This window comes from Fundulus heteroclitus, chromosome 8 (genome assembly GCF_011125445.2).
Source record: "Fundulus heteroclitus isolate FHET01 chromosome 8, MU-UCD_Fhet_4.1, whole genome shotgun sequence".
NCBI classification, from domain to species: domain Eukaryota; kingdom Metazoa; phylum Chordata; class Actinopteri; order Cyprinodontiformes; family Fundulidae; genus Fundulus; species Fundulus heteroclitus.
Window position 1 is genome coordinate 23693556 of NC_046368.1, and position 22964 is coordinate 23716519.

At 42.9% G+C, this 22964-nt stretch overlaps 1 protein-coding gene across 1 annotated transcript in view; it reads right to left on the bottom strand.

The window, feature by feature from the left end:
- Positions 1-22964, bottom strand: part of LOC105928745 (formin-binding protein 1) — a gene marked incomplete in the record, with an annotated part of 53111 nt that overhangs the window by 20617 nt on the left and 9530 nt on the right. Inside the window, 5 exon segments of the mRNA XM_036140386.1 lie at positions 1459-1563; positions 4184-4246; positions 14225-14372; positions 15733-15789; positions 20843-20958. Of these exon segments, the coding sequence (XP_035996279.1) occupies positions 1459-1563; positions 4184-4246; positions 14225-14372; positions 15733-15789; positions 20843-20958 (489 nt within the window).

Here is a 22964-nt window from a genome sequence, read left to right on the forward strand (position 1 = left end):
AATCCCAATAAAATACATTGAAGGTCGGGGTCGTAACGTGACTAAATGTGTTAGTAGCTCAAGAGAGTTACAAATATGTTTGCAAAAGCTGCAATTTTAGCTGCATAATAAAGTTTATTTGTTTCTTTTCTCACGAGTATTTCACCCACAGATATACTCACACACAGATTTTGTGGATAAAGTCTAAATCCAAACTAGCCACACGTTGTGCCTTTTAATCCTTCCACTGACAAATACTCTGTAAACTCTCTAAAAAAAAGAATAAAATATCTCTTCCCAAAGAAGAGACAACAACACATAGATCCATGTGACTTGTCCTGAATCAGTGTTAACAACGCAGATGAAACTGAAGCTTCATCACAATGTGCAGATCTCAGCAGTGACATCGGCAATGATTTGCATGAATGCAAAACTAATTTAGGATTTCTTTCAGGTTGGGCTGAACAGCACTGAGAAACGCAGTCAATAATAGAGGTCTTAAGAGGGTAAATACTAATCAAACAATATGTAAATTATCATGCAATGAAAACTTCCTTTTCCTTCCTCTGAATTCTTTTTATATCTCTGCATTATAATAACAACGGCGTCAGTTAAATAAATCCGCAGCTTCCAGCGACAGCGCAGCTTCTCTTCTGGGCTGCCTTCCTGACCCCGCTGTGCTCCATCTCCTCCAGAAGAGTTCAGAGTTCCCCTGGATCGGCCGGGAGATGTTTGGCTGCATGTCCAGAGTGCAGAGAGCCTCTTTCTTCCAAACTCTATTTGCATAATAATCGCGTCTGAACCGTGTCAACTCAGAGCCGGAGCTCTGCCTCAAGCGGCTGACGGAGGCAGCGGGAGCACGCGCTGCTGACCCATGATGCCTTGCAGGCGTGGGAGCTGTGTGGGATTACTGGCAGGGATTCTTGAGGGCTCTTTTAATTGGTCATGACAACAGGAAATGACATCAGCTACAAGCCCGGGGGGGGGGGGGGGGGGAGTGAGGGCAGCATGGTCTGTGAGAACTGGATAATTGTTGGTAGGTGTTTCATAAAAGCTCTGAAACACCAAGCTGCATGCTGATTTTTTTTTTCCTCTCAGAAATTAAAGAAGCGAGTACACAGCCATGAATAATCAACAATTTACCTCACCACACACAAGCATTGGCATTACCACAGTGACTAAGGCTCATTCAGCCCGCCAGAGTGTTTGGTGGCCTCTCTGCAATGATAATGAGCGCTGAGTTGTGCCACCAGCTTTGTTCAGCAGTGCTGCTAACACAATGCCAGCTTTGACACAGCATCCCTGGCATCAAACACGCAGTCACTCAATCTTTATTTTATTTTTTATTTTTTTTTCAGTCTCAGTGGAATGACGAATTAGGCCTGGAGGTTAGAGACGGACAGAAAAAAAAAAGAAGGGCCCAAAGAAGGAACAAAGTGGAAGGTGGCCCAGGAGGAGCCGGCGGTAATTTGTCGTTACCTTTTCCACGTCGGCCTTAGTCACGTTGATGTCGGCGTCCATCTTCTCAAAGTATTGCTGGGCTCTGTCCGCCTCCTTGCAGTCCCTCTCAAACCTTTTTTTGGACTGAAATCAGAAGACAAGCGATTAAAATCCTGGTTCACAGCGGCCGAGACGCTATAGGCAAGATGACCTTCAGATGGGCGTAATAACTTATGTTCGCACGTCACGTAGGTTTGATGTACAGCATTGTGTGCCGCAAAGGCTAATGTCTGCAAGCATAAACAAATATTCATGGTGGTCATTTGTGGAGAGGGGGAAAAAAAAACAAGCATTCATCCGACCCTCTGACCGAACAATCAGTGTTTGTAGGGCCAGTGTGCACTCTGAACTACGCCTGTCCGCCTCGCACACAATGGTATCATTGAGCGCAGAGACGAGCTTGAGGAGGGCAAGGCAGCTATGCGTTTCTCTCCCTCGCCAAAGGGGCCAGGCAGAGATAAGGAGTGGTGTTCTGGGATTTTTCTCCCCGTACGTCCTTCACTTAGACTAAACAAGAATGCCGAATGTTTCTTTTAGCGTTCGATAAACGTTTAATGTGATACAGAGAACTTTAATTTACCACTTACACCGTCATTTTGTTCACGACGTAGAATCCCACTACAACGTGGGTATTTGTCTTTTTGCTACCTCATAAAATAAACAGCAAATCGTTTTGTTGTTAAAGTCAAATCAGAGTTCACTATACACTCTGTAGCCACGGCAGGAAAAATATTGTTCCAACAGATTTTTGTCAGACACGCCTTAAGTGGGTGTTTTGCTTCATACGGTCTTGACTAGGGGTGTCTCGATCTGATCCGAGGTATAATTAAAAAAAAAAAACTCTTTAAATAGTGTTGGAGTCCTTGAAACTGTCATAGATTTTCACTTGAGATCAGCTGCACCCCTAAAAAGCAGCAGAGCAACTTTTCCGTTATATTTCTATCTGAATGCAACTAACACATCCAGAATATCAACGGGTCATATTTATGCTCCGTATAAATAAACATTGTTAGCAAGACATTCGTAAATGACTTCCTAGTCTCAAATAGCCTTTTCAAGTTGGGGCTGACCTGCAAAAACCCCTGTTGGGACAACATATCCTTTGCTGTGAGGGGGAAAAAAAACAGATACTGCGGCATCTGAAACATCTGGAACCTCACTCAATAGGTGGGACGCAATGATAGCAGGAGCCCATGTAACTGAGGAATTGTATTCTGACATTGTAAAGCTTTTAAAGGGCTATCTTAGGGCTAAATAGGGTAGCTAAAGATGTTATTAACTTTCATGAAACTTCAGACTGCAGGGTCCTCACCAGGATTTTTTTTTTTTCAGCGCTGGTGTGTCGTTTTGCTGCTTCTCTGCGTTCACGCAGCAGAGCATTTAAAGGCATACTATGCAACATTTTTCAGGTAATTAATGTGTTCCATACCGTTTTGGATGATTAAATGAGTCATTTCAGGTTGAACTAAGGTTTTCTCGGCCGCCCTGGTGGTCTGTAGGGGAAATACCGTACTTGCAATTGCAAGGAGCCCTCGGCCCGCAGTCACAGGCTCAGAAGTCTCGTGCAAGACCGCGAGAGTCTGTCTTGCTTTACGGCGAGAACTGCTACACGCCCGCAGTGAAAGGCATGCTCGTTGCTAGCGCAGTGGCGATATTTGTGCAGTTATCATGGCGGAACCAGCGAGAAAACAGCGAAAGCCCATGTCGGAGCAGGCAAGAAAGAGGAAAAGGGCTCTGGACAGAGAGAGGAGTCGTACACGGGTGAAGATCGGGCAACCTTTTTCCGAATGGCGATAGCTAAAAGAAAAGGAAGGCTGCAAGGCTGACGCAGACCTCGCATTTCTGCTGATGCGATTGTAAGTAACATTGGATTGGTTTCTCTCTCTCTGTGTGCATGTTCATACTTTCACTGTGTTAGTCATTGTTTCTACTGCCGTTTTTTTGACTTTTCGTTGCGTTCGCCTGTCTGCTAAGCTCAAAACAACCGCGCCTGGCTTGACGGAGAAACCAGGACAGCTGAGCATCTTCACGACAGTGCACTTTTACTTTCGCCCTCTGGGGGGAGCCTCGCTGGAAAATCAACTCCGGTTGCATAGTATACCTTTAAGTAGTGCAACTCGAAGGGGGCTGTCCATCAAGCTAATAACAGCTAGCGTTAGCTTGTGTTGGCCAGGAGGTTTCGAACTTCGCTGATACACGTTCAAATTGTTGCGGTCTAATTTCAGCGTAACGCTGTAAATTTTTATTTATAGAAGTAAAATAGACTTTTTTTTTAAACCAGAACTTTAGATTTACATTTAGATTTGAACATCTGGAACAAATGGATTTTTTCGCAGTTTCTTTTGTTACTTGGAAACACAGACAGTGCGCCTGGTTTCCATTTTTGGATCTGCCTCTCAAAAGCGCGGCTTGTGCCCGCCCCTATTGGGCCGCGAGTAGATGCTGCATTGCATTATGGAATATGTAGTTCGATGGGTGCGAGCGCTATGTTACCTACAGCTACAGATCGACCTTGAGCTTCACGTGTCAGTTCTATGTCAACAGATATCAACAGACACAACTTGAAGAGTTTAAGTGGCGTATTTGGACATGATGTTTTGAAAATTCTGATTTGGCAACCTTCTTAATTTTGTCAAAGATATTTCACTAAGAAAGGTAAGTTGACTTCTAAAATAGAAGCGTCTGTGTTATGCGAACCACTCACCGATTCCAGCTGCTTCCACGAGTTTTCGATGTACTGCTGTGCTTTGCGTCCATCGTGGAAATGCTGTGGGAGGAATCGAGAAAATGATTAATGTCATCAGTTGAATCAGGTCCTGGTGGGATTTGAAAGAAGGTTAGCCTGACCTTGAAATAATAAATATTATTGATGGAAAACTGTGAACGGGTTTTTCTCAACAACACTGCTGCCTTATATATTGAGCAGAATAAAAACACCTGCAGATTAAAGCAGTTGATGTTCTTTGAAATAAGAGGAGGTGAAACATTAATGAGATGAAATAACATGACAACGTGAAACCTTGGTAGTTTTAGTCAAGGTTGTTTACCAATAAAAGCTCATAGTGAGCAAGGTTTAATTATAAATAATATATAGGCTTCAATTAAGATTAAAAGTTAAAAAAAAAAGTTCTATAAACTAAGTTTAGGGATAATCGGCACATAGCGTTTCACCAATGATGTGATACAACATGATGAAGTTTGGAGAGCCCCTCAGTTTGTTTTAACTAGTTCATTTAAATAACAGTGAGGTTGACTTTTGTGGTTTAGAGAAATTTCCTGAGTCCAAATGTACCTCGGAAGAGAAACCCACAGCAGAAATGTAGGTTTCCCCGTCTGAATTTAGTTTATTACTACTGGTAATCCCCCACAATTCTGCGGGGCGTTCATCACACTGTGACTAAAATCAAGCAGAACAAATAACAGTTTAACCCTAAAAGGTCCTCTGCCTTGGTGAAAGTCAGCATGAAAGGCTTGTTTCCCCCTGACAACAGCCTAAATATTACTGATTAGATGATAACTGATGAATGCATTTTAACAATGTGGTCATTTTCAATAAATATATGCGTCCTGATGAGGCTTGTTTGTCAGACCAAAGGTCCCTTTTGAAAACAACAACAAGCAGATATTAAACAAGTTACATTTGTGTATTAAAAATGTTTCTTAATCGGTCTGATGCAATATTCTAATCTTAAATGTCACGCGTTCATCAGCTATAAGCAGATAATCATCAAAATAAACAAAAATAAAGGTTTGAAATGATCAACCTGTGTGTAATGAAGTGAATTCAGCTACTGAAATACATTATCACTTATTGAATAGGATCTGCTTTTTCCTGATCTACAATGGAGGTTTAACATTTTAAAGCATTCAGAATCACTGTAGAAAAATTCAGTCCAGGTTTGACCAGTCCGTACCACCGGCCACTTCACAAGCTATACCTGCGAGCACAAATACTTAATCAGCCAATCACGTGGCAGCATCACAAGGCATCGTGATGGAGAGAACTTGCTGAGGTTCAAGGCAGGCATAAGAATGGGAAGAACGGGTTTCTTGTTGACTTTAAACGTTGCTTTATCGTTGGTAGCAGACATGCTGACTGGAAGAAGATTAGAAAAACGTCCTCGTTCGATCAGGCTCGGTTTTAGCTGCAGCTTCCTGGTAGTGGGATGAGAATTTGTCATAAGCTACATGAAAGCATGGATCCTTTCAGCCTGTATGAATAGTACAGGCCGGTGATGTGTGGGGGGTATTATCTGGGTGGATTTCTAGCCTTACTACAAATTAAGGATTGCTTAAATGCCGCAGCCTACCTGGGCATTATGGCATTATGCCCATCTCTGTGACAGAGCTCAAATGGTTTTCTACAGGTCTCTTAATGGCTATGGGTTCACAGTATTATCAGTACTTAACCCAATCCAGCTGCTTTGGGATATTGTGGAGACTCACATCTGGGGAGGTCAGCTAGTAAATCTGCAGCACCTGCACGGTGCATCTGGACTAAAGGATCTCTAATGTTTCCGACACCTTGTTAAATCTATGCCACAAAGAATTAAGGCAATTCAGAGGGTGAAAGGGGGTTCAACGCGGTACTAGGAAGGTGTGCCTAAGAGAGGTAAATAAACTCAGAGTGCTTTTCACACTTCTGACAATCTAAGGTGGTCTTACTGCCAAGAAAGCACAGAAAACTGCCTTTTTAGAGGGTTTTTACGAACTGAATAGGAGTATAAATCTCAAATAGCATTTTAGCCCTTTGTAGCGTAGTGTTGCTTTGTACAACAGCCACCAACCTCAGGGTCATCAGGTGAAGCACATCTTCAACAGGAACAGTTTAGGAAAAATGGGAATTTGAGATGTCAGAAGGTTGCTATAAACAATGAATAAATGAAGCCAACAGTGAAGAAACCAGGTATAGTGGTGGATTCATGGTGGATATTGGCCCTGCCGAGTGTGGCCTCTTGTACAAAGCCACACGGTGGCAGCTGCTGGCCTAACCTCCCTAAGAACATGTGCTGCTTGTTTCTTTACAACAGCCTTGCTTTGCTTATCTGTCCCCAAGGGAAACCACAACTATCTGCAGCAGAAAAGCTGGAAAAAACAAAATACCAAGCACAGAAAGTAGCAGTTTGTGTTTTGGAAAAAGATTGTGATTACTTCTAAAGCCTAAAGATATTTCCTTCTTGTTTTAGGTATCAAAAGCCTACACGGCACTAGACTGTCAATGATGTGTCCCTTGGTTACGCACGCTGAGCCCAGTAGCTGAGCTGAATGTCGATGCCTCTATTCAATAACGTACTCCGGCCATTATAACACACTCGGGGCTTGCGGTTGGGCTTCAGAAGGAAGTCTTCACCGTGTTCGGTCTGGGAGCCGCCAGACGCACGTAAGCGACATGAAAGTGTCAGCGAGGTGGGGGGGGGTGGGGGCCTAAAGGTTCATCTCACCTGATAAACACAGGACATGAGACGAGTTTGTGAGAAATGGTTTACCTCTAATAGTCATACTTCTCATTTCCCAAAGATTTTAGGGAAGCTGTATTAAAATGGGAAGTGCTCGAGTGTTTCTGAGGAAGTATTTTAAGGTCCACCAGAAACGAGACTTTTGGGCTTTATTGAAGTCCCGATAATCCAGGGTAGAATCCACGGTTTATTTTTCTGCAGCCGCCGACCGTCCACTTCAAATACTTGTTTGATGCGATGATTACATAAGGGCAAGAACCAAAAGACGTCCCTGTTAATGTGGAGCAGTCTTTCAATTTCCCTCCATATTAACCTTTATCTACAGAATTCCCCCATCGCTGAAAGAGAAATAAACTATGACGACAAAGTGCAGCGTCGCTGTGTGACACTGGTGAGCTAACTAAACCAGACGTGACCAGGCCTAGTTCAGACCAATTACGTAGACCGTCAACCATCTGGGCGGCAGGTGTTTAGTAAGCAAACACTCACTTATTGTCCAGATGTAGCGGGATGTTGGCTGCCTACATTCATAGTCTCCAGAGACTATATTTGTCCTATGTGGTTCTTCCAGCCCCTTGTGGTTCCTCCACTCATTCTGGTCAGAAACAGCACATGACTGCTGTCAGGGATATCATCCAGGGTCACCAACCTGACCCCGCTGCTCTCAGCTACCCAGAGAGTCAGATTCCCGACTCTACCATTTTTACTGCTTTAACATAGCAATGCTAATAAAAGAGGAACTGGAGTATTAGATAAGAGGCTGCTTTTACTCACAATCAGATTCTAACTAAAATATAACCTTAACAGACAGTTTTAATTCGTGTCCCGGCGCTCAATGACACTGTCATTAAGTATCTGTTGTGAAGAAAAGTCACTTAAATCTGATCATTGTGTGGCACGTGGCTCACCACCAAGGGCAGCAAGACCTGGGGGCGCCACAAGCACACGCACAAAAACGTTAGAGGTCAGAGGAAGTTTTTTCTGCTGCTAATCTGCATCAAAATGTACATTAACAGCAGCACAGAAGTTTGTGTCTGATTAACAAATCTTAATATCAATGACACTAAAGGGCTATTTTGGTGTGTTTTTTTAAAAGAGTCTGGACTGCATTAGATCATCTGTGGTTAAAACCTAAAAAGGCCATTTTTAATGCATTTCTTTTGGCATTAGGATCATCTTAGATAGACGTACAACAGTTTAAAATCACAACATATTTATAGCATATGCTGGTCAAATCTGGAATGAATAATTCTAGGTCCCTCTTTTGTTGGTTTTGTCCTTAGTAATAATTTACATGGCAAATATTTTTCACTGGGTAGTTTTCCCTCTGGGATTGTCGGTGTACTTCTGTCTCTATTGGTGAGGGAGATTTAGTTTTGCTTCTTTATTTCCTGTTCTACAATTTAGAGAACCACAAACTGCACAACATGCTTTAATCAAAAACAAAATCGGATGGCTCAGTTGACATTGACTGATATATCTCAAAAAGGAAGGAAAGCCTCGCTCTAACGCGTTTGCCTTTGTAGATTCACTTTTGTTAAGAGGCGAACATGTTAGTCATTCATTAACCAGCCTCGGTTTATAAGAATTTCCACCTCCAGTCAAGCACATAGAGCTGTCTCCAATAATGTGACTTTTGAAACTGAACAATGCTGTTTGGACCAAATTCAGTCTGAATCAAGATGTAAAAGTAGCCTCAGAAATTCTTTCTTGGCCTCCGCTTCCACTTTGCCAACACAGAAGACCTGTCCAGACTCAGAACTGTGGAGTAGTACGTTGTTTGTGTGAAGATTTCTTTCTTTCCCTTGCCTCTAAACGAACAATTAGGAATATATGATCTTCAGAATTATTTTTTCCATGTTTTGCCAAACTTACTCTAAATGCACCAATCCAATTTACTGGAACCGGGCCTCAATCCATTGATGTTTTTATAACTGACCAGTATCAGAGTTGCTTGCTGACACAGTACTGTCTCTTATGCTACGTCAGAAGCCCTCGTAATACTAGCCGGGTTTTTTTTTTGCTCAACATAACGACATCCACTGCTGCAGCATCATGCCTGTCTGTGTAAGGATGCCCTCCTTTGCTCAGTACTCAGGTAACCACATACAGCTCTTGGTAAAGGGCACCATGCCGAGAGCAGCTCAAACGAAACATGTCCAGTTTTACAATATTCAATGCAAAACCACAAGTTTATGATTCTAAGAGATTAAAATATCTGTAACTTTTTTCCACAGATGATTAACTGGAACCACATTTAGACATGTCGGATTATCTACACGTCATATTAAAACAGAGAATAAACATGCCGATAGCCTAGCTCAGGGGTTCTCAACCTTTTGCAAGCTGGGCCCCCCCAAAGCTGGTTCGTTGCAGTTGGGGCCCCAGTGCCCCCCGCCCAGATCCCCCTTCCCCTTGCCCCGCCCCGTCCCGCTCTACCTTGCATAGATAGATAGATAGATAGATAGATAGATAGATAGATAGCCCTAGGCTATTATTTTTAGGTCCACATTATTATTATCATCATCAGTAGCGGTAGGTAGGCCTATTATCATTTCTAGGCTATTGTTATAATTGGCAGTAGCACCAGACTTCTAATGTGAGCTTGCAGGCATTATTATTATTATTATTATTATTATGAGTAGTATAGGCCTATCACCATTACTAGGCTATTGCTATATAATTGTGAGGTTACATGCTTTTTTTTGTTATTATTATTATTATTATTATTATTATTATTATTATTATTATTATTATTATTATTATTATCATCATCAGTAGGTAGCTGAATCGACGTAGTAGCTTGCAGGCATTATTATTATTATTATTACTATTATTATTATTATTATTATGAGTAGTATATGCCTATCATTATTACAAGGCTATTGCTATATAATTATGAGGTTACATGCTTTATTGTTGTTGTTATTATTATTATCATTATTATTATCATCAGTAGGCCTATCACCATTACTAGGCTATTGCTATATAATTATGAGGTTACATGCTTTATTGTTGTTGTTATTATTATTATTATTATCATTATTATTATTATCATCAGTTGGCCTATTATCATTACTAGTCTAACTCTTGGACTGAACGTATTTTTTGCCAGATGCATTCAAATAGTCACCAGAGTAAAGAAATGTATATTATATGTGAATTATGTGCGCCGTTTGGAAGTAATTTTGATAAAACTTGCTGTATAAGCGAAAGAGCACGAACGTTCTGCATTCGGGTTGTTCCGGAATGCGACGTCACAAACAGAACTAGTACCGTGCATCAGCCTGCAAATACTACGTCTTTTGCTACCGATTTGTTCAATTTTATTAATAACTCTTACTCTACGTACAAAAAAATAAATTAAAAAAATGTCTGATACATCTTCAAACTCCCCCTCAAGCATCGGCGACTCCGATACCGAATATATATATATATATATATACGAAGAAACGGAGTTTGAACAAGGTGAACCTGAGGAGACTATAGCTAACGTTGCTAAGACATAGAGCCATGCTCCATTGTAAGTACCCCTCACAATCCTCGCTTGTGAAGTGTGAATTGCATAAAACACTTTTGTCACTGCTGGCAATCAAGTCCTTTTGCGTTTCTTTTACGAATTTATCCCATTTCTTTCGGACCTTTTAATCATTCGGCCAAGTATGTAGCGCTACTTTCTGGCCGGCACTAGACCGCGGTGAAGTTGGCTTGACATGGACATTCAAGCTCCGCGGCGTCAGCGGAGCACTCTTGAGAAACAAAAATCAAATCAGATTTATTGACGGTCCCACCGCGTATGGGAGAAGGGAGCAGCTGAGAGACGCTAGCCGAAATCGGAGTCCTTCAACCGGATCAACCGTGAGCTAGATCCCGCTGACTCCGCGGAGGTTGAATGTCCAATGTCAAGCTATCTTCACCGCGGTCTGCACTACAGCTGCTAACTACGGCGATTTTTTTTTATATATATACATACATACATGTACAATGTATGCAAACCCTCTGGCATGAGTCTGTGAAAAGGATTAATAGGACAAAAACACCGAAATAATCCTTAGTGAACAATGTTTGTTTAACCTACCGGGCGGCTCGTCCTCTTTGCTGAAGCGCTGCGTGTCTGCTGTGTGTCCGCTTTCTGATGTTAAACAAACATGTCTGAACGTCCATCCATCCATTTTCTGACCTGCTTAATCCCTCATGGGGTCGCGGGGGTTGCTGGTGTCTATGTCCCGATATAAAATAATTCTTAGCCGTCCAGTGGGTTCATGGTTCCATGCTCTCTCATGTGTATTGCCTGCCGTGTTTATAAGGCAGCTAAGCTACTAGCTATGTCGCCGTACAAGCCTTGGCCAGCATTTCACAGACTCCCTCCGTCCCTTCAGGCTTTTGCTGTATAAATCTGGCAATATGATACCATCAACCATCAACTTACTCTTAAAACGATCTTGTGATACGTTATCTAAAGAAGAAAAATATGCCGAGAACTCGTCAGCTTCCTTCCAGTCCGGCGCGCATGCGCGAAAAACCCGGATGAAAACCGCTTATCACCTGCATTTGCGCTCACTATCGACAAAACAATCAAATTTGTTCAAAACTTTTTTTTTTAAATCAGTCCAAACACATTTTAATTTTTATTCAGGAGTTATGTATATACAAAACTTTAACTTTTTATGAAAGTAGTTTAGTGATAAAAAAAAGTGCAATTTTTTTTTTTCCAGTTTTTTTCCACTCCCATCCTGTAGCCTACTCGCGCCCCCCCGGGAGAGTGTCGGCGCCCCCCCAGGGGGGCGCGCCCCACCGGTTGAGAACCACTGGCCTAGCTAATAGCTTAACACTTCCTCCAGCTGTTTTGCATGAAAACATAGTCAGGAGAAGCAAGAGTGGTGGTTTTAGAGAACTGTGGCAGTTTTTATTTAGGCAGAGCTATCATATGTTTAAGGTGACACACTATCAGACCAATATAGTCGTTTTAAATTAATCCTATGCTGGAGCAGAATATTAGGGAGATCCTAGAGAAACTCCTGTTAGGACAATATTTCAATGTCACTGTTAAAAAATGAACAAGAGAGGTTGCGAAACTATATAAGCACAGTTTTAGTCTTAAATAAGTCAGATCAGTATCAGGGGACCAAAAATCTTGATTAGGGCATCATCAAATCTCTGAACCAATGACAAGTGTCGGGACTGGAAGGTTGTGCAAACTGTTCTGGGGTCTTTATCGGCCCTTATGGGAGAAGACAACTAAGCCCCGGCCAGGACGGCACCGTGCTGACCGAACACCTCATTATGATTGTTCAGGACAACACAGTCCACTGGGACTTATGCTCCTCATCCCATATTAACCTCACCACCTCTGCAATAGTATTCATTAAGCTATATTAACCAACGCACCGCGAAGACAAACTACGGTTATTGTTTAAAGCTCTTCTGGCTCACCGTCAATCTAAAATCCTGTAGGCTGAGCTATAAGGTTCTCTTTCATGAAAATGTTTCCCCACCTCCAACCCGGAGCTTAGCCAGGGGTCAACTGTGCGAAACAATAAAGAGGAGGTGGGGACAGTTACACAACAACACGGCATGGGAAGTGAATTAGGCCTCATTTCTCCTCGTACGCTTGTGGTGAAACTTTTACCTGGCCAATAAGCAGCCTGTAGGGCCAGGAGTGGGCGGGCCTTCGGCCCACTAATCCTTCTGTCTGGGTCTGCCTGGACAGCTGTGTCTGACATGAACCCAGATGAAAATAACAGTAGGGCTTCATGGCACTGTAAGGCATGAAGCCTGTAACAGGGGGGGGGTGGAGAAAAAAGGAAACCAGTAAAATGAAGGAAGCTGGGAACACAAAGCGTGACTGTTTTACAACCCCCATTCAGGGTATCGTTACCACTTTCTCTACATTAACATGAATGCACTTACTGTAAAATCCAGTGTTTTCTTTGTGGTTTTGAATCAAGTGAGCCCCCCCCCCCCCCCAAATAACAGGGACTTCCTAGTCTCAATAGCCTTTTCAACATGACACCATTGATTGGTGGTCAATACGTCTTCAAAATGCCAGGCCCTACGTTTTCTCTGTACAAACACTGTTCTGAGTGGAACAGAGAAATGATTTGCTTAATGTCTGCAGATGGAACAACTCTCTGTTCATGGGGGGGATAAAAAAAAAAAAAAAAAAAACACCCGCTAACTGAATCGATACCGCTGAGACACATGACCCACTATCAACAGTATCAGCTGCACGAAAAACATGGGAGCGTTTAGATTTTAGTGGCAAAATAGGGAAGAGACGGTTAAAAGCATGAAGGTGTGGTTTTAAAAGGTTACAGCTTCAAAGTGGCAAGAGTATGCCATCGTAGCCTTCCAGCGGTTTAAAGGTGACCAGAGGTTTGCATGTTGCTGCGCACTGCAGGTCAGCTGGTCATAAAAAAAAGAAAAACTTTATTAATTTAGCAGGACTAGGATCAATCGCTGCTTTTTTGTGTACATACAAGCATAATTACCCAGAGGTTAGACTATCATACAGGCCCAGGCTGAGTTAAAAATAGGAATATTAGATGGATCAGAATAAAAAAAAAAAAAAATAGGAGACATCAACAGAGATTAGTAGTAAGATGGTTAAAAAAAAGTGACATCCTGCAGCGTGAGAGCATCGGAAGCTCTATCAAAGGATTCTCTGTGGCACCGTAGAAATATGAACACAGTATCAGATCATAGCCATGCCAAACTATTCCAAGCCAGGAGGATTCCCCCTCAGATGGGCTGGAAATCCCCTTTTGTCTTTGCACCAGCTGCATCTAAAATTAATCTTAAAAAAAAAAAAAAAAGAAGGAGGTTGTCATAGTTTCCCAGATCCGGACAGAGCAACTGCATCAGCCTTGATGCAGATGCAAATGAGTCGTACACTAAAGCAACATTCACGTCAGCAAGCACTTAAGGCCACACTCATAGGTTTTCTACTCCTAATTCTCTCAATTGGTCTTTCAAAATAAAGGACTCAGGATGGATTTTTAAAGAGACGGCTCTTAGAGGTTATAAAGGAGAGAAACCTCTGTAAAAAGTTGGTTTAAAACAGGGAAATTCGGCTACACTGTTGGCTTTATGGCTGCGTTCCATAAGAAGGAGACGCTCCACAGTTCTGGTAAGCCTTCGGGTGCATCTATATTTACACAGCAATGACCTCTGTTCACAGAGAAGTAGGAATCAAGGGGGCGGGGGCTGCTTCATGTCTGATCCACATCAGATCTAAATCACTAACGTGTCGAACTTCCCGTTAAGAGACACCAACTCCAAACAAGTACCGATTTTCTCTCAGTCTTGAGCTCCTGCAGGTAGCGCGTTAGCTCCGCGATGATCTGGGAGGTCAGGTTCTCCGCTATGACCTCGTGCTGGCCCGCGTAGTCGTTCAGCTCGTTGAGGGTGGTGAAGAAGGCTCGGCAGAAGGTGTACCTGCAGGGGCGAGGGAGAGGGCGTCAGAGGCCACGTGGCGGTCAAACAGGGCAATGTGGAGTGGGAGTTTGCATTTCGTCAGAAAGACGTTTTTTGATGTGAAAAAGGGAACACGTTAAAAGGGACGGATGATATTTTAGGAAATGGGTTTAACTTTCTAAATGAGAGCTCTATGGTGCAGCCAAAACGAGACTACAGCAATAAGTTTCCATGTCACGTTTACACTTTGACTGCTTTCTACATACTTAAAGGAGCAGATACAATTGTATTCTTAACTTTTCTCTTCTTTTTATGATCTTATGGATTTCATTCCTGCCAGACATTTGAGCTGATGTGTTAATTGACAGTGCCTTGGAGAAATACTCAACTTTGTTCCTATTTTGTCACAATAAAGCTCCAAACCTGAATGTATCTCAGTTGGATTGTTTCAAAGATCAAGACAAAGTAGAACGTCCTTTTGGAGTAGAAAACAAAAACAATTACACGGTTTTCAAGATGCATAACAAAACAAAAACGAAAAAACTAAATATATAAAAGAAAAATCTGGAAAGTGTGGCATGCATTTGTATTCAGTCCAGACTCTTTTGGGTCTCATATTTGTACATCTTGAGACGGATCATTTTATTTGCAAAACAGCTCAAGCTCAGTTCGGCTGGATGGAGAAGGTCTGTGAACTTAAATCTTCTAGTCTTGCACCAGATTCTAACACTTAATACTATGCTTCGATCTAAACCTCTCAATTCTTCACTGCATCTCATAAGCTTTGTCTTTAGCTCCATCTGCCTTCTATACCCACAGCATGATGGTGCCACCACCGTGTTTCATAGTGGGCACAGTTTAGGTCTATGTGCAGAAATATTTTTCTACCTAAAACATCACTTTAGATTGAGGTCAAAAACTTTTCCTTTAGGTGTCATTTTATCAAAAGCTCTTTTCCAAAGCAGCCACTGTGTGCCTCGGGGGGGGGGGGGGGGGGGATTCTTATGATTTTCTTCCAACAATGGATTTCTTCTTACCTCTCTCCCATAAAGACACTTCTTAAGTGAACAACTAAGGTCAGTCTTCTTGACAGACTTTTCTACCTGTGCTCTGAATCTCAGCAGCTCCTCCAAAGTCACTGTGAGCCATGGTATCAGACTAAAAGGAGTTGAATATAAATGCATGTCGCACTTTTCTGATTTTTTTTCACTTTTGAAAAAAAAAAAAGTCCAGTGCACAGTGATGTGCCACAACCTATCTCAGTAAAAATAAACGTGAGTTTTGGGTGGTGGGGTAGCAAAATGTGAAACAAATTTCAAAGGGTGTAAATACTTTTGCCAGGTACCAGACTTTATGTCTGTCACACAATTCTGGAACATACTTGCTCTCTTCTTCTTCCCGTGAATTCTTCTTGGGTTGGTATTTCTTTGAAAGATTCCTGCGGAGACAAAGAGTTCAGCCTCGTCAGATCGTTTTCTCGCCGGATCTTTACAAAGAGCACAGTCTGCAGACGCCGCTGCCGCCGCGTTTCCCTGACGCCGCCCTTATGGAGCTGCCAGAGGAACCCCGAGGTTTCACCGTTCCAGCCTCGCAAGACTGCTCTCTAATCCTCTCCTCCCCATTTAATGCTCTCCCTCCATGTCATAAATCCTTGCCTCCAGAAGGGTGCACGGAGAGCAAGAAGTCGCCAGAAAGCCAGCGAGTTTCCCGTGAGCAGCCACTGCCCCTGTTTTGACTGCGGCTGCACTTTAGTAAAATGAGACGGCAGCGAGGAAGACATAGAAAACAAAACTGGAGCAAGCCAGGTTGTGTACAGAGGCCAGAAATATGCCATTGTGCCATCTGTGGTGAATTAAAGTTATCTGGATTAGGCTGTCATCACAGCTGTGTCTCTCGGCGTCCTCTTTTAACCTCCACGCCCACGCCGTACTAACGTGGCGAGTTCTTTACTTTAGACGTAGCAACGCAAACATCACCCACCTGGTCTTTCAGCGCGCAACAATGTTCTATACTGCGCTCTGACGGATGCACCGTCATGATAACCTGCTCTCAAAATAAAAGATGGACAGCCGAGACAGGAGGAGCTGAGCCTTCCTCGTTTATTGGCACTCTTAGAATAAATGTGTCTTTTGTTGAAGCAGCAGAATCACGCATAGAAGAAAAAAAACAAAAACGTTTCACTGTTTAATTTCCTGTGACTCCTAATTTTGGCTGTGCCACAATGATAGGACGACTAGACCCTGGACAGGTCACCAGTCCATCACATGTCTACAGTTTGGGGTCATTTCCCTGCTTAAAGGCCCAAATTTCCCCTCTGACAGATTTTATTTATGATTTTATGGTATTTTAAGGCGTTCGGGAACTCTGATCAGGTTCCTAGGGCATTGGGATGAGGAGGAGGAACAAAACCTTACACATCCCCCACCATGCTTGGAGGCAAAGTGCTTTTCCAAACGAGTATCTGGGTTTTTTTTGGGCCTTTTTGGTGAAAAACCTCCCTGTTAGGGTCAATTTACACGAGTCCTGATGAGCTGGACTCCACCTTTCTTTTCCCTGGACGTTTGTTTTCGGCGGTGTCGCTGCTCTGGCGAAACAAACACCGGCCCGCCATGTAACCAGAGTTCCTGGTCTGCTGTAAGTGAGCCAACATGCAGGAGAGGAACTACAAAACAGGGCATTGTGGGTAAACACAACTAAAACATATTAACGTATTTACTGTTTACATTTTAAGCCAATTAGCCCTTGATATGCTTTTAATGGAGCTGTGTTGGTTTTGAACCTCAACCCCAGATGTTGGGGTGTTGCATCCATCGCTGTGCCCTCTGGTTTAAACGTTGCTTTGCTTTTAGATAGATTTGTTATGCCTCGTTGTAAAGGAATCGCCCGTTGGGACGTGGATAAAGACGTGAATCTGAAATGGCTCGCCGTAAGACGGCTGGAGCGAGGATGAGGAAAAAGCTCTGATGGAAATGTAGTCAAATGAAAGCATCAGCATCGCTGCTGGTAACCACTTCAGGAACCATCAGGAAAATGCCTTATCTTTGCGCGCCTCCCAAACAACAGGCCCGGATTGCGGTTGTTGCCATGGGGATTTGGTGACGCCAAATATATGCCCCTTTTTGCTCTCTTTGTCTCGATGTGGGCTTTAAAGAATGTCTTTTACCTCCATTGCCACCATTCTCACTACCCACAGAGGAAAAGATGAGCTAGGGTCCACCTCCAGTGTTGTTCAGCACAGTTAAAGCTTTTTCCCCCTTTTTTTTTTCTTCCTTTTCACCTAACAGCACATGTGCGAAAGTTTAGTCCAGTATCTGTTTTTTTTGCATTCTTTAACCTGATTTGTGTGTAATAAAACTACTCTTTCTATGGCATATACTCTTGTCTTTTCTCCATTTTAAAAAGTGACAACGAGAAAGTCTTTTTGTTATTATATAATAATATCGTAAGGAAACAGAAAATCACAGACTACTAATGGAGGCATCCTGGACACGCTGATCTACTGAAAAAACAATGTTCATTTAGATTCATTTTATAGAAACTATCATGGTGTCACGGGAAGTTTCTGTATTTTGCAGAGGGGAACATCATGCTACTGGAATAAATGGATATATTTTGGGTTTTTACACATCTTTATTTGAGGTGCCATAAAATGTGTATATTTAACCCTTTACTGCATCTAATCAAAGCCCTTAAATCACACTCCATGTAACTTTGCATATTGGCATTCGATCCAACCTCCGTGTCCGCAGCATGCAAAAGTGAGCTGGTAACACCCATTGTCAGCTCGGTCCAGTAAGGGTCTTGCATACGAGTCAATAACGGACTATAAACACTTCTGCCTTGGAGGTTTCATAAATCCTCCTTTATAAATGATGCATGTGTTGAAAATACTACATGTTCAGCAGAGCACTCCTTCCAGCTCCCTCTGCCTGCACCCCCCACGCTTTGACTCCCCAGTGGTGTGTGTGGACTGTTGCTAGGCAGATCTAGCTACGGGCCTTATGCTCTGTCCTTCTCACCTCCCGTATCTAATTATAGCGCCACTTCCTATTCGTTCACGTACGTCACATGAGCACAGATGTGGGTTAAACTGTATTCTCTCCTCTAACAGCCATTACTCATTCAAAAAACACCCATGTGTGTGTGTATGTATATATATATATATATATATATATATATATATATATATATATATATATATATATATATATATATATATATATATATATATATATATATATATTCCAATAACACACAGCAGATCTTTTGTTGTCAGGACTTTATCGCTGCTTTATCATGGATTACTCCAGACTGGAATTGTGGGGGTTGGGGGGGGGGCATTAATGTGCTGCCTTACACAGACCAGACTGAAGCATTGTGCCCGTTTACACCAATGCAATGGAAGAGGATTAATCGTGGATTAGGGGAGAACGTCGCTGGTAACTTGCAAACATATTTTCAAAGTACGGGCCCCACCTACAGAACTGCAGATCAACGTGAAGTCCATCACAGCTGACACAGTTCTGCTGGCCCTTTTTTTGCGTTATTGATCCGTCAGATGTTTCCTCGACCTTTTTGTTTACAGTGCCGTGGAAATTTTTTTTCTTTAATTGAATTATTTTATTTCCTCCTTTTTTCCCGTGCAACAAAGAAAACTCTGTCATTCTAGCTTTTTGCTTGACTCAGTGAGATAAAGCGGTGAGCTCGCAACTGGGACTTGGCCCAAGTATGGGTAAAGATAATATCAATGTTATCGTGCTCAAACTGAAATACACCAGTATGTCAGCTGTGGAAAGAAAGTTCACCACTGAGTCAAGGAAATCTGCCCAACAACACGGCCCAGAGACAACAGGAGTCATATCAAAGGCCCAGCTCCATTAGTTTATTAGATCTAAGAGCTCTGTGTTTCTTTTGGTAAGAGTGTGGCCAATAGATTAGACCGGATCTCAGGGGCTAAGTTGATTACAAAGGATAATTAGTTCTTAGGTATGGCGAAGTGGCGCCAGAAGACAGAGACAATGTGTTGACTGCACCTGGAAACTTTGACTCGAGCCGTCTCCGTTCAAAAATATTCCTCGCTTCGGCCTCTTCTGAAAAGTGCGCCAGACAAACACGTCTTTATGCTTAGTTCATTAGCCGTATTGAGCATCCTCTTTGGGGATGAAGATGCGGATTTGGGGGAGTATCTCCTGCTGTAGCTGGCTGAGCTGCAGGAGGCCCGAGGAGATGGATCCTCTCAGAGCAGGACCTCTCATGCTCCAAAAACTGCCTTTGAAAATCAGCTGCTGTACCACAAAGCGCCCTGCGTGTGTGTGTGTGTGTTTGTGTGTGTGTGTGAGGAGGAGGAGGAGCCGACACATGTGGTTGGTGGAATAAAAAAGAAAAAAAAAAAAAGAAATCTGGGTCAGACCTGGGGTTGATAATGCTGATACCTTGTCATCGCTATGGAAACACAGGCCCCGCCCCCATCCCCCCACAACCTGACTTCCTTTTTGCCTAAAGCTCAAGCCAGCGACAGCGACACACGGCTTCACATGCAGGGGAGCAGGAAGGGCCTCGGCAACAAAGAAATCCATGCAAATAGGAGTTGAGCCGACGTCCTTATTGACGCGTTTCATTGGCTCCACCCAAGGAGTTGGGGCTGCGTGCATTTTCAAATAGAAACTCTGAAACTGACAAAGTCGAGCAAACAGATGCGCTCCAGATACAGCGTGGGATTCAAGCATGTGCAAAGATCTCTGGGCTTCTTTTAGAGTCTGGTTACAGTTTACTATCCAGGAAACAGATATGTGAAAGCGCTGCACACAAACTACCAAGACAGCTAGAGATGCTAAAATGTATTAAATGCTGCAAAAACAGTAGGTGGGAAAAACCTGAAATACACTTCACTGCTACATCGTATGGACGTATCCCGCATTGCATCCACACACGTTTAAGCTTAAGGGAGGATTAGCTTACCTAGCTGCAAGCAAAGTGTTTTTGCAAGGGTTAGCGTAAGGGTTAGTATTTGAGTATGTTATCTGCAAAACAAAACAGCCACTAAAACGTCCACCAACTGTGTCAACTAAAAAGTAAAAGCCTCTGTGACTCTCGCGTTGCGTAGAAAAAAAAGGGAAACTCGGCTGTGGGTTAGCATCGCCGGTCCCTGGTTCAGAGGCGCCTGATTGGACCTGATCGGGGTCAGCTCGACGGCAGCCTGTTTACCAAGGTTGACGTGAATATGAGAGAAAGGAAATGGTGCCCTAATTGAATCACGTGTGATGTGAAAGGTGAGATCAGCCCAGGCGAAAACTGCACAGGAAGTTGTTCCAGGAGACAGAGACAATGTTCCAAATGCAACGAACCAGAACCAAAACCAAGAGCACCGCGTGAGCCCATCTCTGCACCTCTTGTTTCAAGGACACCGCCGTGGGTGAAACCTACGGAGGGGGGAAGAAATGCACCAGTTTTTGGCCAAATTATATGGCTCAGACGTCAGCTAAAGCACTCACCTAATTTGTTTTGCATAGTTGACTTCAATCTCTGATCGCTCCTTCACAAATTTGTTGTACTTCTCCACGAACTCGATCCCCCACTGCGTATGCTTCTCCAAGTTTTCAAACTGATCCTGTAGAGAACAAGAGGGGAAAATGAATAAATATATATATTCTTTTTAGTGGCATTACATCAGAGTTTAAAGAGTAAAGATGAATCCACATAGTTTTTAGCTTTGAAGCCACATAGTATCAGGGTTTCTTCCATTAAGCGACATTGGGCATCCAACTAGCAAAACAACATGACATCGTATCAGGTTTCACACTGACAGGACAAGATATCCGCTGGATTGGTTGGGGAAAACTAAAAACCCACAGTTTTTGACACTTTAATAAATTTAAAAATGCTTTCAAAGAATCTGTGTTCAGTTTAGGACAAAGATGCACAGTGAATAGGCCATAACCGGTATTTGAACGCAGTCAAGAACTACAACCCTTTTCGCCCACGATACTCCTTGTTGGAAACACCGTCACTGAATGAAAAGTTTGCTGTTTTCAGGATCAGCAGGGTGCTTAAAATGAAATCAGAGGAACTAATTAGATGCAGGATGCTTTTTGCAAAAAAAACTTTTACTTTCTGCAACAAGCTGAGACAACGCCGGCGGTTAGCATTCTCAAGCGAAGACACTCGAATATCGCTATTAATGATGCTAACTGTGAATATTAGATAGTAAAGATCGTATCAATATCAACGATGTAATCATTTTCCTTTGGTTTATCAACAGCCAACACCCCCCCTCACCCCCCACTCGCGCAACCACACACAGTGTGACGTCACCCCTGCCCTTAAAATAAATCATTTATGACCACACAGGAAAGGAAAATGATACAGATAAAAATGAATCTGAATGCTTCTAATGATAGAAATTGAGATCGGCTAAAACTAGCCTTCAGTCTCAACCCGTGTAACTTCATATAGTAACACAGGCACTGTGTTGCTGAGAAGACATAAACAAAAATTACCAGAGGGGACGTCATTTAAAAAAAAAAAAAAAAAAAAAACCCAAACCATCCCTTTAAAGCAACACTTACTTTAGTTATTCGTATTCAGTATCGATCTGTCGCCTGCTCAAACTCACACTACTTATTATAGAGCACAAGGTAGCCCGTCTGTTCACATCTGCGGTGGGGTGGTGGGGGGGAAGCATACCAGAAACACGACACTCGCCTCTCCATAAGCAATTTATCAGAGCTACCGGTTACGTCAGCGGCTTCTCCTTTAGATCCAAGTATGATTGGAAACGTGTGGGACGCTCCAGAGTAAGACGGTAAAAGCAGACCCCAGCAGTCTGCAGCACTGATAACCCAACGCAGCTGTTCAGGCTGAAGTCATCATTTAAGACTCGCTCGTAACTTGTGGGGGAAAATATGAGCCTCGACTTGGCTTGGGTCACGTCAGGAAAGTCGTCGGTTCAGGAAAGAGAGCAAACGGTTCCTCTGGCACATCAACACACACACACACACACACACACACACACGCCACGTTTAAGTCTAGACAATATTAGCGGTCCTAGAGTTGACATAATCTAACCGAAAAGGAGAATTAAAAGCAACCTTGGTGTGGCTCCAACAGTCCCCCATCCTCTCCTCCACCATGTCTTTAAGTCTTCTTTGTGTGCAGCTAACGGCACCAGTAGGAGGAAAATATTAGGTGTCAGCGCCCAAAAAAAAAAAAAAACAAGATCCTATGTGAATATCTGAGCGGACCATGCAGAATGATGCAGAAGTGCTTCAGGCATCCTGCACAGACAGCATTTTGATACAACGCAGGAAGCGGTTGTGGTGATGAAGCAGATGAAGAGGTGTGCTCCAATCTGCAGCACTGAGAAGCAATGTCAGGTAGCTGTAGCTCCGCCAAATACAGTGTTTCTCTTTCTTTATTTTTTTGTATATAGCATCCTATATTTGTGGAGAATGGGGAAGTTTTAATACCGTTACTGCACTAAGATCTTGTCACAAGAGGCGTGACAAAATCACTTCACCTCCCCTGAATGAAGCACTCAGGGACTGAATGACTTAACTGAAGCACTCAAAGAAAACAATAGAGAGGGGAGGGGGGCTTTCCAGTCTGCATTGTTAG